Raw genomic sequence first — 13,163 nt, 5'->3', positions numbered from 1 at the left:
TCAAAATCAATGAAGACATGTTTCTTTTTAAAAAATTAGTGTTTTTGTTTAGATAAGACATTCCTCAATTTTAAGAACTGTTTTTGTTTAGAGTATTTATCATCCCCATTTCACAGATGAGGATCCCTGGTTCAGAGTTAGGGTTTCCCCAAGATCACACACCAGATACCAGACCCAGCATGGCTTGGTCATACTTTATTAAGTCCTATGTTCTTCCAGCTGCAGCAACATACTGGATCTTTTTCACAAATATGTGAAACGGTGTATAAGTCTCAAGGCTGCTGATATATATGTATTTATACATGTATGTGTGTATACATATATACTCTGTTTATTGACTTTATAAAATATACATAACAAAATTATTTTAACTATTTTAAGTGTACAGTTCAGTGGCATCTCTGTGTATCAAATATCTACCTAATGACTCATCAAAGTCTCTTTATTCTTTAAAATACCTTGGATTCATCAATTCTCCTTTCTCTCCTGATCCAGTAGAGACTAGGATATCTTATTTTCTATTTGTGGAACTTCATCCCCTAATCAACCCCACTCCAGCATTGTATTACTTCCATTGCTTACCACAAATCAGTTATTGCCTGTTTATTTGCCCCAAAACTCAGCTTAATATTTTTACTATTCTGCTCTAAGTCCCATAGCTGCCCTAGCCGGTTTGGCTCAGTGGCTAGAGCATGGGCCCGCGGGCTTAAGGATTTCGGGTTCAGTTCTGGCCAAGGGCACGTACCTCGGTGGCAGGCTCGATCCCCAGCCTGGGTCGGGCATGTGTGGGAGGCAGCCAATCGATGTGTCTCTCACACTGATGTTTCTGTCTCTCTCCCTTCTACTCTCTCTGAAAAGCAATGGAAAAGATATCCTCGGGTGAAGATTAAAAAGAAGAAAAAAAAATCCCATAGCCATTCTCTAATCCCAGTGAGATGTTCAGATTCTTCCAGGATTTACCATCAACTCGTCTCATTTCCCCTATTTATTCTGCAGTCTATCCTTACGCTGCCCCTCACCCTCCCCTCTGCCAACATTTACTCGGCTATGAATTTCCTACCTTAGCCTCTCTACCAGGGGTCAGCAGACTTTTTCGAGCTGTGAGCCCCGCGGGCTGTGTCCGGCTTCTCCACACTGCCTCTGTCGCACATGGCAGCCAGAGGCAGCGCACAGTGGGTGGGCGTGGCTGTGTTCCGGTGCAGCTCTGTTTATAGACATTGAAATTTGAATTGTATCTAATACTCACTTGTCACGAAATATCCTCCTCTTAATTTCTTTAAATCACTTAAACATGCAAAAACCAGTTTATTAAAAGAGACAATATAAGAACCGTGGCGATTGCTTCAGTACCTGGAATGCTTGAAGGATCTGGGTTTGAGCCCAGTTCCATGACTTCCCAGCTATGTAACCTGCAACATATTGGATTATCTCGCTCAACCTCAGTTTCCTTATCTGTAAGGAGGGATGGTAATAGTACCTACCTCAAAGGATTCTTATAAAGACTAAATACGTAATGCACGTGGAGGGCTTAACTCAATGCCCCACACATTGAAACCCTTTGATAAATGTTGGCTATAAAATGCTTATTACGTAGAAGGTATGACAGTAAGTTATAATGCCACAGAGCATTTCTGTGGTTTTCCAAAGTTAACCTGGTCTAACCAAAGTACAGTTTTGGTGATCTTAAAATATAGAGCTAGGACTTAACACACCCAAACTGAAGTGGTAGCAGCCAATTCATCGATCCCTTGGGTTCCTTCTTTTCAAAAGGGCATGTCTTAACCAAATTTTTGATGATCGCTATATTGAAAGTAATATCAAAGATTCTAAAGGGTTTGTTTTTTATAGTATTAATTAGCTATCAGATGTGCAGGTAACAGACTTTATATACTGCTGTGTGGTTTTAGGAGTCTAGCTTCTAACTCAGACTGAAGGCAAGCTCATCGTTAAGTACAGATACAAGTTTTTATTTTCCCCCCATAAAAACTTTTCTAATGTGTTTAAGACCTTAATAATCACTATAATTTGATCCCAGAGTTTTGTACTTGAAGGCACTAAATGAAGTTAATATCTTTAGCTTAAAGCAGATGTCTTCTTTCAAAGTACAGCTCTATCATTTGATAAATTGGGGGGACCTTGGGCAAATCACCTAACCTTCCAAGCCTGTGTTGTGTTGCCTATAAAAGTAATGGTTTTATGTCCTGGCCAGTGTGGTTTGGTTGGAGCATCCTCCCATGCACCAAAAGGTCGAGGGCTCAGTTCCCAGTGAGGGCACATACCTAGGTTGTACGTTCAATCCCTGGTCGGGGTGCATACAGGAGGCAGCCAATCGATGCTTCTCTCTCACATTGATATTTCTCTCTCTCTCCCTTCCTCTCTGTAATTTTCATTAAAATCATATACCCAGGTGAGGATTAAAATATATTTTAATAGTTTTATCTCATGGAAGTTTTGAGGACAGAGTGAAGTCTATGTAAAGCACTTAGCCTATGTCTGGCACATGGTGAGCACTCAATATATGACAGTGGTAGCTGTGTTTTTTAAACTGGTGGTGGGTATTTGCTGCCGGTCAGCATCTCGACTTCTATGTGGTACCCCGGCCCCGGTTCCCACAGCACAGTGATGAGCTGATGCTGCCAGCTGCCTCTGTCTGACGGAATGTCCCACGGCTTGTCTTTATAGCTGGCTCCTGTATTACCAAGAGGACATTTCTAATAACCAGTGTGTGTTAGAAGAAGGCCTCTATGCTGACCTTACTTCCTGTGGCTGCCCGACATCTGAAGTCAAGTCCCTCAAGCCCATTGGCTATGTAAGTACTTTGCTGAATGCATAATTATAAGACCTTTTCTTGTCCGGTTTAATTACCATGAATGAGAATGTGAAGTTGGAAGAAACGATACACGGGCAGGTATAAAAATTTGAACAATTTAATTGTGGATTGTAAAATTGAGATTTACTGATGAAGTCGAACCAAAACGTAGCATTAATATTTTCCTTCTTTTTTTGTTTTTTGTTCTTTTGTGTTCTTGAGCAGAATGCTAAACTCAGGAACTAAGGTAATACAGGCCTGACTTTTAAACCCAGTTTGGTACTTTAGCCAGTTTGGGCGACATTGACAAAGTTACTTAGTTTCCTCATCTGTAGAAGGTAATAACTTTATAAGGACACTGGGATATTAAATAAGATGATGCTTGTAAAATGCCAGTGCATGGTGAGCACTTGATTAGTTTTAGCTATTAGATCATGGTTATAATTGTTATAGTTTAATGAAAATAATTGATCTTTTTATTATTACATAAATCTCACCCTTTTTCTGCTACTCAGTATTACTTTAGGGCCTCGCCCATGACTGGTATTGATTTCAAACCTTGTTTGGGGGAAAACTAGGACTTTCCTGCCTGGCTTGTGCAGAATTATCTAGGTCACCTTGGAGGCCCACATTTATAGAGTAAGTGGTTTCTCCCTTCTGTCATATTTACTCAGAATTTTAAACATGAAACATCTGGGACGTCAATTCTGAGCTCCTAGTTGGTAGAGCCTATGAAAAGGAAGTAGTAGTGAGGATCTGGGATATTTTCCCAATGTCTGGTTATGGTGATTCCCTGGGAGCATTTGATCAAAGCAGAGATCGCCAGTGTGGTGACTCAAAGCCGTACATAGTAGCAGGAATCCCTCAGACCTTCCAGCCAGAGCTGGCTTTGGAGATGATGGCCCTACTCAGGATCATTGATCCCAGACCAAGCAGTGTGGTCTTACTTCACAGGGCATTCCTGGATAGAATATTCTTGGTATCAGGCTAAAAATAGTGTCTTACCAAGGATAAGATAGAAGCCTTGGTCTCTCTCAGTGGCCCCTTAGACACCAACTTGGGAAGACTAAGTGGCTCCTGATGCTTCCTGTCTGTGGGAGGAAAACTGTAGAGAAAAATGTGGTCTGGTCACTCTTTCCAGTTACTGACAAAACTGAACGGGCTTTGCAAAGTAGGCCACATTCACTGGGAAAGGAATTTTTTTGGGAACTTTTAGTGGTCAAACCAGCAGACAGAGACTTATTTGGTATTGACACTGAAAGCAAAATATGTAGGTCTAATACGACAGTACCATCTTGAAAGGATTTTATAGGACTGCTAATTCAGTGAGCTAAGCTCACTAAATTGCCAAGGAGGGAATTTTAGAAACAGAGTCAAAATTAAAGAGGAATATTACTGTTTTTCTCTGAAGAGTTGCAATTCTTTTACATCCCTGAGGTCAAAAAATGAATAATTTAAATTAGTAGTGAAAATAGAGAGGTTTTTCGCGTAAGTTGTATGGTGGCACGTCCCCGTTTTGGCCCAGTGGAGCTCAGGCAGGGTAGGCGAAGGTGCCTCTTGGGAAGGATTCGAGAGCTGCGGCCTTTTCACTCCAGGAACTCATTAAAGGGTATATTCAGTTTGTGTAAGGACAGCTCACTCATTTTCTTAATGCCTTGGCATGGCATGCTTTAAATCTTTGGAAAGTCTTGTTGAAGACGTGTTTGGGCAGTAAGTCTGGTGTGGAAATGGAAGGAATATGAGGTGAATTTGGGCATCCCAGCAAAGACCCACAGGGGGACTAAGAGTCAGCCTCAGCAGGTAGCATTTCCTTGGAGTGGACCATGCCCCCCCCTGGAGGCGCTGGAGCCCCGAGCTGATCACACCTGTGAGACTGATGTGTGAACCAGAACGTCGGCTGGTAATTTGTACCAGGTGGGTTCTGGCGACTGGAATGCTTGAGGGTTCTGTCCGGCGCATTTTCCTGCCTCTCTGGAAGAACGTGGAAACAGAATTAGTCATCAGAAGGTTTTCTGTTGAGCATAGATGTGGGTGAGGCAGATGTCTTGAGATTAGCTTGCCTGGGATAGCATTCTCCGCAAAAGAGACTTTTCCCACTCCCCAGGGTCCAGTTGCTCGCTTTCTCTAGATTCTGTGCCACCTTTCTCTGGAAAATGCTAAGCGCACTCTGCCTGACCTGCTGCTCCGACTCCTTCCCTATCCCCTCTCCTCCTGCCGCGTTCTCTGTTAGGGATCGATGTGCCTGTTTCTCTATATTTGTTAACACCACTCCCTATGCCACAGTCCAGTGGGATTCTGGATTCATTCTAGAGAATGTTTCTGTCCAGTTGAGTTGACTTTACACGTATATGAGCTGATCCTTTGATTTTGCTTTTATTAAAGTTAAAACCGTCGAATTCTGAGGGTGTTGCCTGTCTATAGTCAGCATTCCCAGACTTGCTGTGACTTAATGCTAAGTGTCATGGTGGTATATAATAGCAAGGAGTCTGAAGATTTTATCTCTGTACAAGATCAGTAAGTTTGCAGTGACACTTTGCTCCAGGCTGATTTCCATTTGTACAGACGTGACATTCCGAGGTCCGTGGGCGCGCCATTGGCAGTCATTTTACAGTGAAAAAAGCTGGGAGCATAGTTTATCATTTTGCTTCTTACTAATGTGACCTTGGGCAAATCAGTTTTTTTGGACTCCGTTAACTTATATGTAAATAAACTGTTAGAACAAGTATTTTCAAATCTCTGACAGCCTCCAGCTTTGTTGCAAGTAAGTATTTGGGAATTTCTTATTGGAAATGAAAAATAATGTATCCAGCCTTAGGACTCACATCGTCTGAGGAAATAAGATGGTGGATTAGCTTTCAGTAAGGTTATGCTAGCCCTGGCCAGGGTGTCTCAGTCGGTTGGCACATCATCCCGTGCACCAAAAGGTCACCATTTCAGTTCTCGGTCAGGGCACATGCCCAGGTTGCAGGTTTGGTCCCAGGTCAGGGTGTATATGGGAGGCAACCCATCGATGTTTTTCTTTCTCTCTCTTTCTTCCTCCCCTTCCTCTGCCATTCCCCGTCCATCCCTCCCTCCTTACCTCCCTCCCTTCCCCTCTCTCTAAAAATCAATAAGCATGTCTTAGGGTGATGATTAAATAAATAAGTAAGTAAGTGAATGAATGAATGAATGAATGAGTGAATGAATGAATGAATGGTTATGCTATATAATAGTCTCTAAAACCGTGGGTTAGGAGCTGGAGGTGGGTGGAAAACCTAAATAAAATGTTTCAGCATTGGCCTGGTGTAGTGTTTGGGGTAACCTGTTTTGTCGTGTTTCCATGGGAGCAGCAGTCCATGCGCTGCTTCTGTAGTGCCTCCATGGTGGCTTGGCATGGAAACCGGCCTCCTTTGAAGTAATAATCCAATCCTGGCAGCTCTAAACAGGCACAGCCAAAGAAACATCGTAGCAAGAGGCTGTAGAAAAACTTCAAATGAAATAATGACAGTGATGACACAAATGTTGAGAAGCAGAGTGGGAATTGGCAGTCCTTCTGTGCAGGAGCACTGAACAAGGTGCGCGGTTGTGAACAGAAGACCCAGTCAGCCACAGGATGAAAGGAAGCAGTGGTTTTACAGGCCTGGAGGGGTTTGGTTAGTATTAAATTTTCCGCCGAGCCCACATATACTTAACAGTATTAACTATTGTGTATATTTTGAAAATGAAGGCCAACATCAGCTTCCGAATGAGACACTTCAAGCATTAGCCTTTAAATTCAGGCAGAAGACAAAGGCCTGTACTGTTACCACTTCTAGTGAACATTATTCTGGAGTCCTAGCCACGTTAATAAGATTAAAAGTACCAAAAAAAAGTAAAAAGAAACAAAACTGTCGAGTATCTACTACAGATAACTTATTAAGGCTAATATGAATTTTTTTTTAAATTGCAAGGTACAAGATAAATAGCAATTAAACCATAGGGTGCTTAGTATTAAATCTAATACAAGGCAAGTAAGTCCTATATGGGAAAAATTATAAAAACATTATTGAAGGACATAAAAGATGGAGAGATACAAATTTTTACAGATGAAAAGATTCAATATTCAAAGTAGTCTTCCCCCAAATTACAGTGGCAACTCGGTTTTCTAATGTAATATGTTCCAGAAGACCGTTCGAGTTATGAAACATTCAAAAACCGAGGTGCGATTTCCCATAGAAAGTAATGCAAAATGGATTAATCCATCCCAGACCTTTAAAATCAACCCGTAAAACAGCAATTTAACATGAATTTTACTATCTAATGATACCACAGGTCCATAAAATGATGTACCGTGAAAGCAATAAGCACAATATACTGTACTGTAAAAGCAATAATAAATAAACACAGTGCAAAAACAGTACTATAGATGATAAAAATGAAAATGTAATTTTTTCTTACCTGCAATGATGATAGTCATGGTTTGGATGGGGGGGTCCCCTACCAGAATCACAATAGGTGGCTGTTGCTCAGGTGTTCTGTGGTCCTCTCCCAGAATCACTGTAGGTGACCCCTCTCCTGCCATTCCTTCCCTTGGTTCTTTACAGCACTGACACCTGGTTCAGACTCACTGGATCTTTTCATCACTAAAAATTTTTCAATTGACATTTGCTTTTTCCAATATTTTAAAATTGGTCTAAAGTGAGACATAGCATTATCATTGGCAGTGTTAGTGGCATGACTTACAGCAGCTTTATCAGGGTGATATTTTTCAACAAAAATTTGCACTTCAACCCATTTTGCGCACATTTCTTTGATCAGTGAAACAAACACTTTCTCCTCCCTCCTTCTCCGAGGACAGTTCCTCAGTTGCCACCTGTTGCTGCTCCGTCAGAACATCTGGAAGGTCTCCTGCGGCAAGTTCAGTCCTGTGGTCCTCCACTGACCCCTCCCCATCATCACTACTCACTTCCAAGCCCATAGACTGCCCCAGAGACACAGTATCCTCAGCAGCAGGAGCATCCTGTTCAACACCCTTTAATACACTTGCAGGGACAGCTTCTGGCCACAGTTTCTTCCATGCTGACTTCACTGTTCTGTGAGGCACATCCCTCCGTGCTTTGTCTATGAGATGGAAGCAAAGTAGGATGTTGAAATGATTCTTCCAGAACTCTCTGAGGGTTAGCTCTGTGTTCGAGGTCATCTCAAAGCACCTTTGGAACAGTGCTTTGGTGTCAAGCTTCTTAAAATTAGATATGACCTGCTGGTCTATGGGCCGGATAAGTGGAGTCGTGTTGGGGGGCAAAAGCTTTACATTGATAAAGCTGAGCTCTTCCGTCAACTCCTCCTCCAAGCTGGAGGGTGAACTGGAGCAGTATCCATAACAGGCAGGTGCTTCATTGGAAGATTTTTGTCTTGGAGGTATTTTTTTACACTTGGCCCGAACACTTCATGAAACCCCTCAATAAAAAATTGCCTGGTTACCCAAGATTTGCTGTTTGCCCTCCACATCACATGCAGCTTTCTCTTCATGACATTGTTTTTCTTAAATACCCTGGGGTTCTTGGAATGGTAGACTAGCAAAGGCTTCAACTTAAAATCCCCACTTGCATTCCCACAAAATAAAAGGGTCAGCCTGTCTTTCATGGGCTTGTGTCCTGGCCGTGATTTCTCCTCCTTTGTCATGTAGGTCCTCTTTGGCATTTTCTTCCAAAAGAGGCCTGTCTCATCACAGCTTAAAACTTGTTGGGGAAGGAAACCCTCTGCCTCCACATAATCTTTAAATTCCAAGACAAATTGGTCGGCGGTGTCTTTGTAGGCCCTGGCAGCTTCACCGTGTCTCACTATACTGCATATGCCACTTCTCCTAAACGTTTCAAACCACCCTCTACTTGCCTTGAAAAGATCACTTTTCAGCACTTGTTTCAGGGGTATTTTTGATGAGGTCAGCATGCAGATGAAAAGCTTTTTCACAAATCATGTTCTCAGAAATGCTGTCACCGGCCAACTGTTTTTCATTTATCCATATGAAAAGCAATTTCTCCACTTCTTCAGTTGTCTGTGTTCTTTGTCTTGTGTTTTAACACCTCTTGCAACACTGGCTCCTTTAATGGCTTCTTTATTTTTTAAGATGGTACAAATTGTAGACTTGGCCATACCAGACTGCGTTGCCAGATCACATACACGGACACAACTTTCATGTTTAGAAATAATTTCCTTCTTCACTTCTATTGTTTTTCTGTTAGTGATTCTCTTGGCTTTGAAGCTTTTATCTATTCCTCACAGCAAGCGGTGATTGGCAGAGGGCTCCTGAGATGACATGACCACAGATTGATTGCACACAGTCACAAAAACAAATTGGTTGCAAGGGTACTCATGAGATGAGCACAGATTGATTGCACACAGTTACCAAATAAGCCCAAATATCACCTCTGAGTTGTGCGGGTGCTCAGGACTCAACAGCTGACAGCCAGGCCTCAGGATCTTGCACTCAGCGGAAGCCATGTGGCATGTTTGACTTCCGAGGTGTGTTCAAAAACTGAAGCATTTATGTCCGGGTTTACGGTGTTCATAAACCGAAATGTTCATCAACGAAGACATTTGAAAACCAAGGTACCACTGTAATACAAATTCAGGCAAAACACTTACAGAAGTTTTTCCTTTTTTAGAGGGTAACAAAACAAGCTTATCCTAAAATTAATTTGAAAAGAAATAGGGGTCCAAAATAGCCGAGATACGAAGAACAACAGGCAAGATCACGTGTCCTACCAAACATATTTCATCTACAGCCTAATAACTAAGACACTGGATGCTGATACCAGAGAGAGAAGCAGAGCAGTAGCATGGGAGAGCATAGGAGAAACCGACCTACGTAAGTAACAGAATTGGGAAAGTGGCAGAAACAGCATTACAGTGGGGCTGTTATGACTGTTAAATAAATGGTGTTGAGACAGTTGGCCCTTTACATGGATAAAGGTTGTTAGAATTTTGCTTTACTCCAAACACAAAAAGAAGTTCCAGATGGATTAATGGCAGCCTAAAATGAAAAACAAAAACTTAGAAGAAAACATAGGAAACTACCCTAATGCTATTGTAGTAGGATGGATTTAATCCCCAGACATACAAGTCAGTAAAAGGCAAGTGTGTTAGTGTCCTATTGCTGCTATAAGAAATTACCACAAACCTAGTGGTTTAACAACAGAAACTGTCTTGCAGTCTGGAGGCCAGAAGTCTAAAAAGGGTCTTAATGGGGTAAAATTAAGGTGTCAGCAGGATTGCATTCCTTCTGGAAGATGCCATGGGGGAGACTCTCCTGCCCTTTTCTGGTTTCTAGAGGTCCCCAGCATTCCTTGGCTCATGGCCCCCTTCCATCTTCAAAGTGCATCACTCTAATGTCTCTCTGGCTTCTATCTCTGACCCTGCCTCTTATGTGGACCCTTGTGATTATATTAGGCCTATCTGGATAATGCAGACTAATATCCCTACCTCAAGATTCTTAACTTTTAATCACCTCTGCAAAGTCCCTTTGACCATGTCTGGTAACATTCACAGGTTTCAGGGATTAGGATGTGGACATTTTTAGGGGCTCAGGTAGAGGAGAGAGCGCATTAATTATTCAGCCACCACAGCAAGCTACAGGCTAGAATACATTTGCAGCCCTTACATCCTACAGAGGTTTAGTGTATAGAATATAAAAAGAGCTTTTCCCAGTCAGTTGAGAAAAAAGAAAAACCTATTTCCGAACTCCACAGAGGATATGAATAGACAGTTCATAGAAGAGAGAAGAAATGGCTGAGGACACTCAGAGGGTGAATGTCCTCACTGGTGATAATATAAGTGCAAATTAAAATGATAATTAGGTCGCATTACCTTACTTTAGATACAAACATTCAAAAATCTGACAACACCAAGGTATGATTTAGTGGCAGAGAAGTGGGATGATTCATTCGCAGCTAGTAGGAGGAGTGTGACTTGTGATGGGGGGAGGAAAGATGAGGATGTTTGTCACTGCAGTGATGGATGGAGCAAGCCACAGCGCATCCCTGTAAGGAAAGCACCACAGCAGTTACAGTGAGTGCAGGTGAGCTACATGTGTTGCTAAAGGATGTTACAGTAAGATGAATGTATACCGTAAGATACATTTCTGTGAAATTTAAAAACAAAGGATGCGTAACCATTAGTAAAGTATAAAAACATGAGCTGGAAGGATTCACAATTTCAGCATAGTGGTTACCTCTAGGGAGGCGGGGAATTAAAATTCAGCTGCACTGTTAACGTTTTACTTATTTATACAATTTGATACAACTGTAGTAAAATTTAAATGTGTTACTTTTGGGTGTTGGGTACATGGTCGTCTATATATTATTCATTCTTTTTGAAGTGTATTATAACTTTTTTTCTAAAGAGGGGTGGAAAGGAAGATGACCAGTTAGAAAGGCAGAGCCGAAATGAAACTGGTTTTCCAAGGCAAGTGAGAGAGGCTCCGTGCAGAGGATCACAGTTCGCTCGCCAAGAGTTTGGTTTGGGAACGTGACAGACTACTTGTTAGCCGCGTGACCTGGGCACTCTTCTGACAGCTCTAACCCTCAGCTCGCTCTTCTAATAAAATGTGAAGATTAAATGAGCTATTGCATGTTAAGCCTTTAGCACACGATAAGCAGTCAATATAACAGCTCATAGACAACAATTAATACTTACTGTGCAACATCAAGATTTGATAGGCTGAAGGTGTTTATATGATTTCGTTTTAAACAGGCCAAATAACATTTTTTGCCAGCACGCAGTTTGGTATTTCTCTGGAATGGAGTGGTATTTGAGGTATACATTATGGTTACTTCCCTTGAACTCAGTCCATTTGTTCTTCGTTTTTCAGCCGTAGTTCACTTGGCAAAGAGGGGTGAAATGATATTGTCCGGCTGTACAGTTATGGCTCCTCTTAGTGGCTGATTGCTAGATATTTTTAAAATAATATGTTATATATAGAACCTAACCAATTAATGTAACCCTGAGCTACTGTTAGCACCTTTTCCATACAAGCAGTGATTTGAAACTCAGAGAACTAGACAGTGTCAAAATACAAGTCTGTGTAGGTTTTTAAATGTCGAAAATTAGTAGTTACTTAGATTTTAAAATTTTTATCCAGTTGTGTTGATAAAATGTAGTCCTTCTAGCAGAGTACTTTCCCAGGGTTTCAGAGCTTTAAATTTGGGGGCAGACACGCTTGTTAAGCTGGTGGGGTAGGTAACAATAGGGGTCACACACACAGCCCAGCTGAGCAAGACAAAGTCAGGTGCTTCAGATAATAGCCCACCAGCCCATTAGAAATATTCCATATGACACAATTACTGTTACTTAGAACATGTTAGAACCATAGCATAGGGATTAAGAACACAGGCTCTGGGGCCATACTGTCTAGTTTCGCATGCCAGCTCTTCCACTTACTCTGTGTGGCCTGATAATGGTACTCATGCTGAGGGAAGCTGTGTGAATTAAATGAGTGACTACAGTTGTGCAGTCCCTTGTCTGAATGTATTTTGGGAGTTGGAGTTTTTTATATTTTAAACAATAATATGGTTCATATTATGACATATAAGAAAACACTCCCAGAAAGGTTCTGGGCAGCACCCCATAATTAAACACATTCCTACTTCTGTAGCAAAATATATTTGTAGCTACACAAATTGGATAAATATTATAGTCTTCTACTTACTCAGGTCAGGTTTTGTTGCCAGATGAATTAGGAAAAGTATTTGGAGTGTTGGAGTTTTTTGGATTTCAGAGCTATAGGTAAGGGATTGTGGATGGGGATATATATATATATATAAATAATTTTAGTTCAGTTTATGAGATGAGGTAGAGTAATGGGTTTTTTCCTTTTTTTCTTACTGCAAGTTCATTTATAAAATTTACTCAAGTATTTTTCTCGCTTAACCACACCCTCCCCTTTAGAAACTGAATCCTCTTTGCATGACTTAGACTTGACCCAGGAGGAATGTCCTGTTACTGCTGACACTTGAGAAGGGTCTTTGGCTCTGAATGGTTGGCTATTTTCTAGGTTGGCATAGACTGAGGCCAAGAGATTTGTAGAGCTCACATTGTCCTTAAATTCTGATGGTCTATTGTCCTTGGATAGTTTTGAGTACTGTGGCAGCTTCAGTTTCAAAGACTATTAATAGTTTATATCTCCTCCTACTTCGGTGTTTGAAAATGTATCAGAAAAATACTATTTTTAAAAAATATTTTTAATATGCAGATTATTATTTTATTGAGTGTTAATAGATTATCGATGTACACTTGTAAGGTATTTTTTTAAAGAATAGTTTATTGCTTTTTAGAAAGAGAGGGACGGGGGAGAGAGAGAGAGAGAGAAACATCAGTGTGAGAAAGAACATTGATTGGT

At 41.2% G+C, this 13,163-nt stretch overlaps 1 protein-coding gene across 3 annotated transcripts in view; it reads left to right on the top strand.

Moving 5' to 3' along the window:
• Window positions 1-13,163, top strand: part of CRYBG3 (crystallin beta-gamma domain containing 3) — a 98,433-nt gene that overhangs the window by 67,678 nt on the left and 17,592 nt on the right. For all 3 annotated transcript variants that reach the window (XR_013998874.1, XM_081138344.1, XM_081138345.1), the window contains exon 17: window positions 2,683-2,809. Coding sequence is in view for 2 of the 3 variants with exons in the window: in XM_081138344.1 (XP_080994470.1) it covers window positions 2,683-2,809 (127 nt within the window). In the remaining variant the exon portion in view is untranslated. The remainder of the gene's footprint in view (window positions 1-2,682; window positions 2,810-13,163) is intronic.

This window comes from Miniopterus schreibersii, assembly GCF_964146895.1.
Source record: "Miniopterus schreibersii genome assembly, chromosome: 5".
NCBI classification, from domain to species: Eukaryota; Metazoa; Chordata; class Mammalia; order Chiroptera; family Miniopteridae; genus Miniopterus; species Miniopterus schreibersii.
Note: the sequence above shows the minus strand (reverse complement) of the source record. Positions and strands in the feature narration are given on the sequence as shown.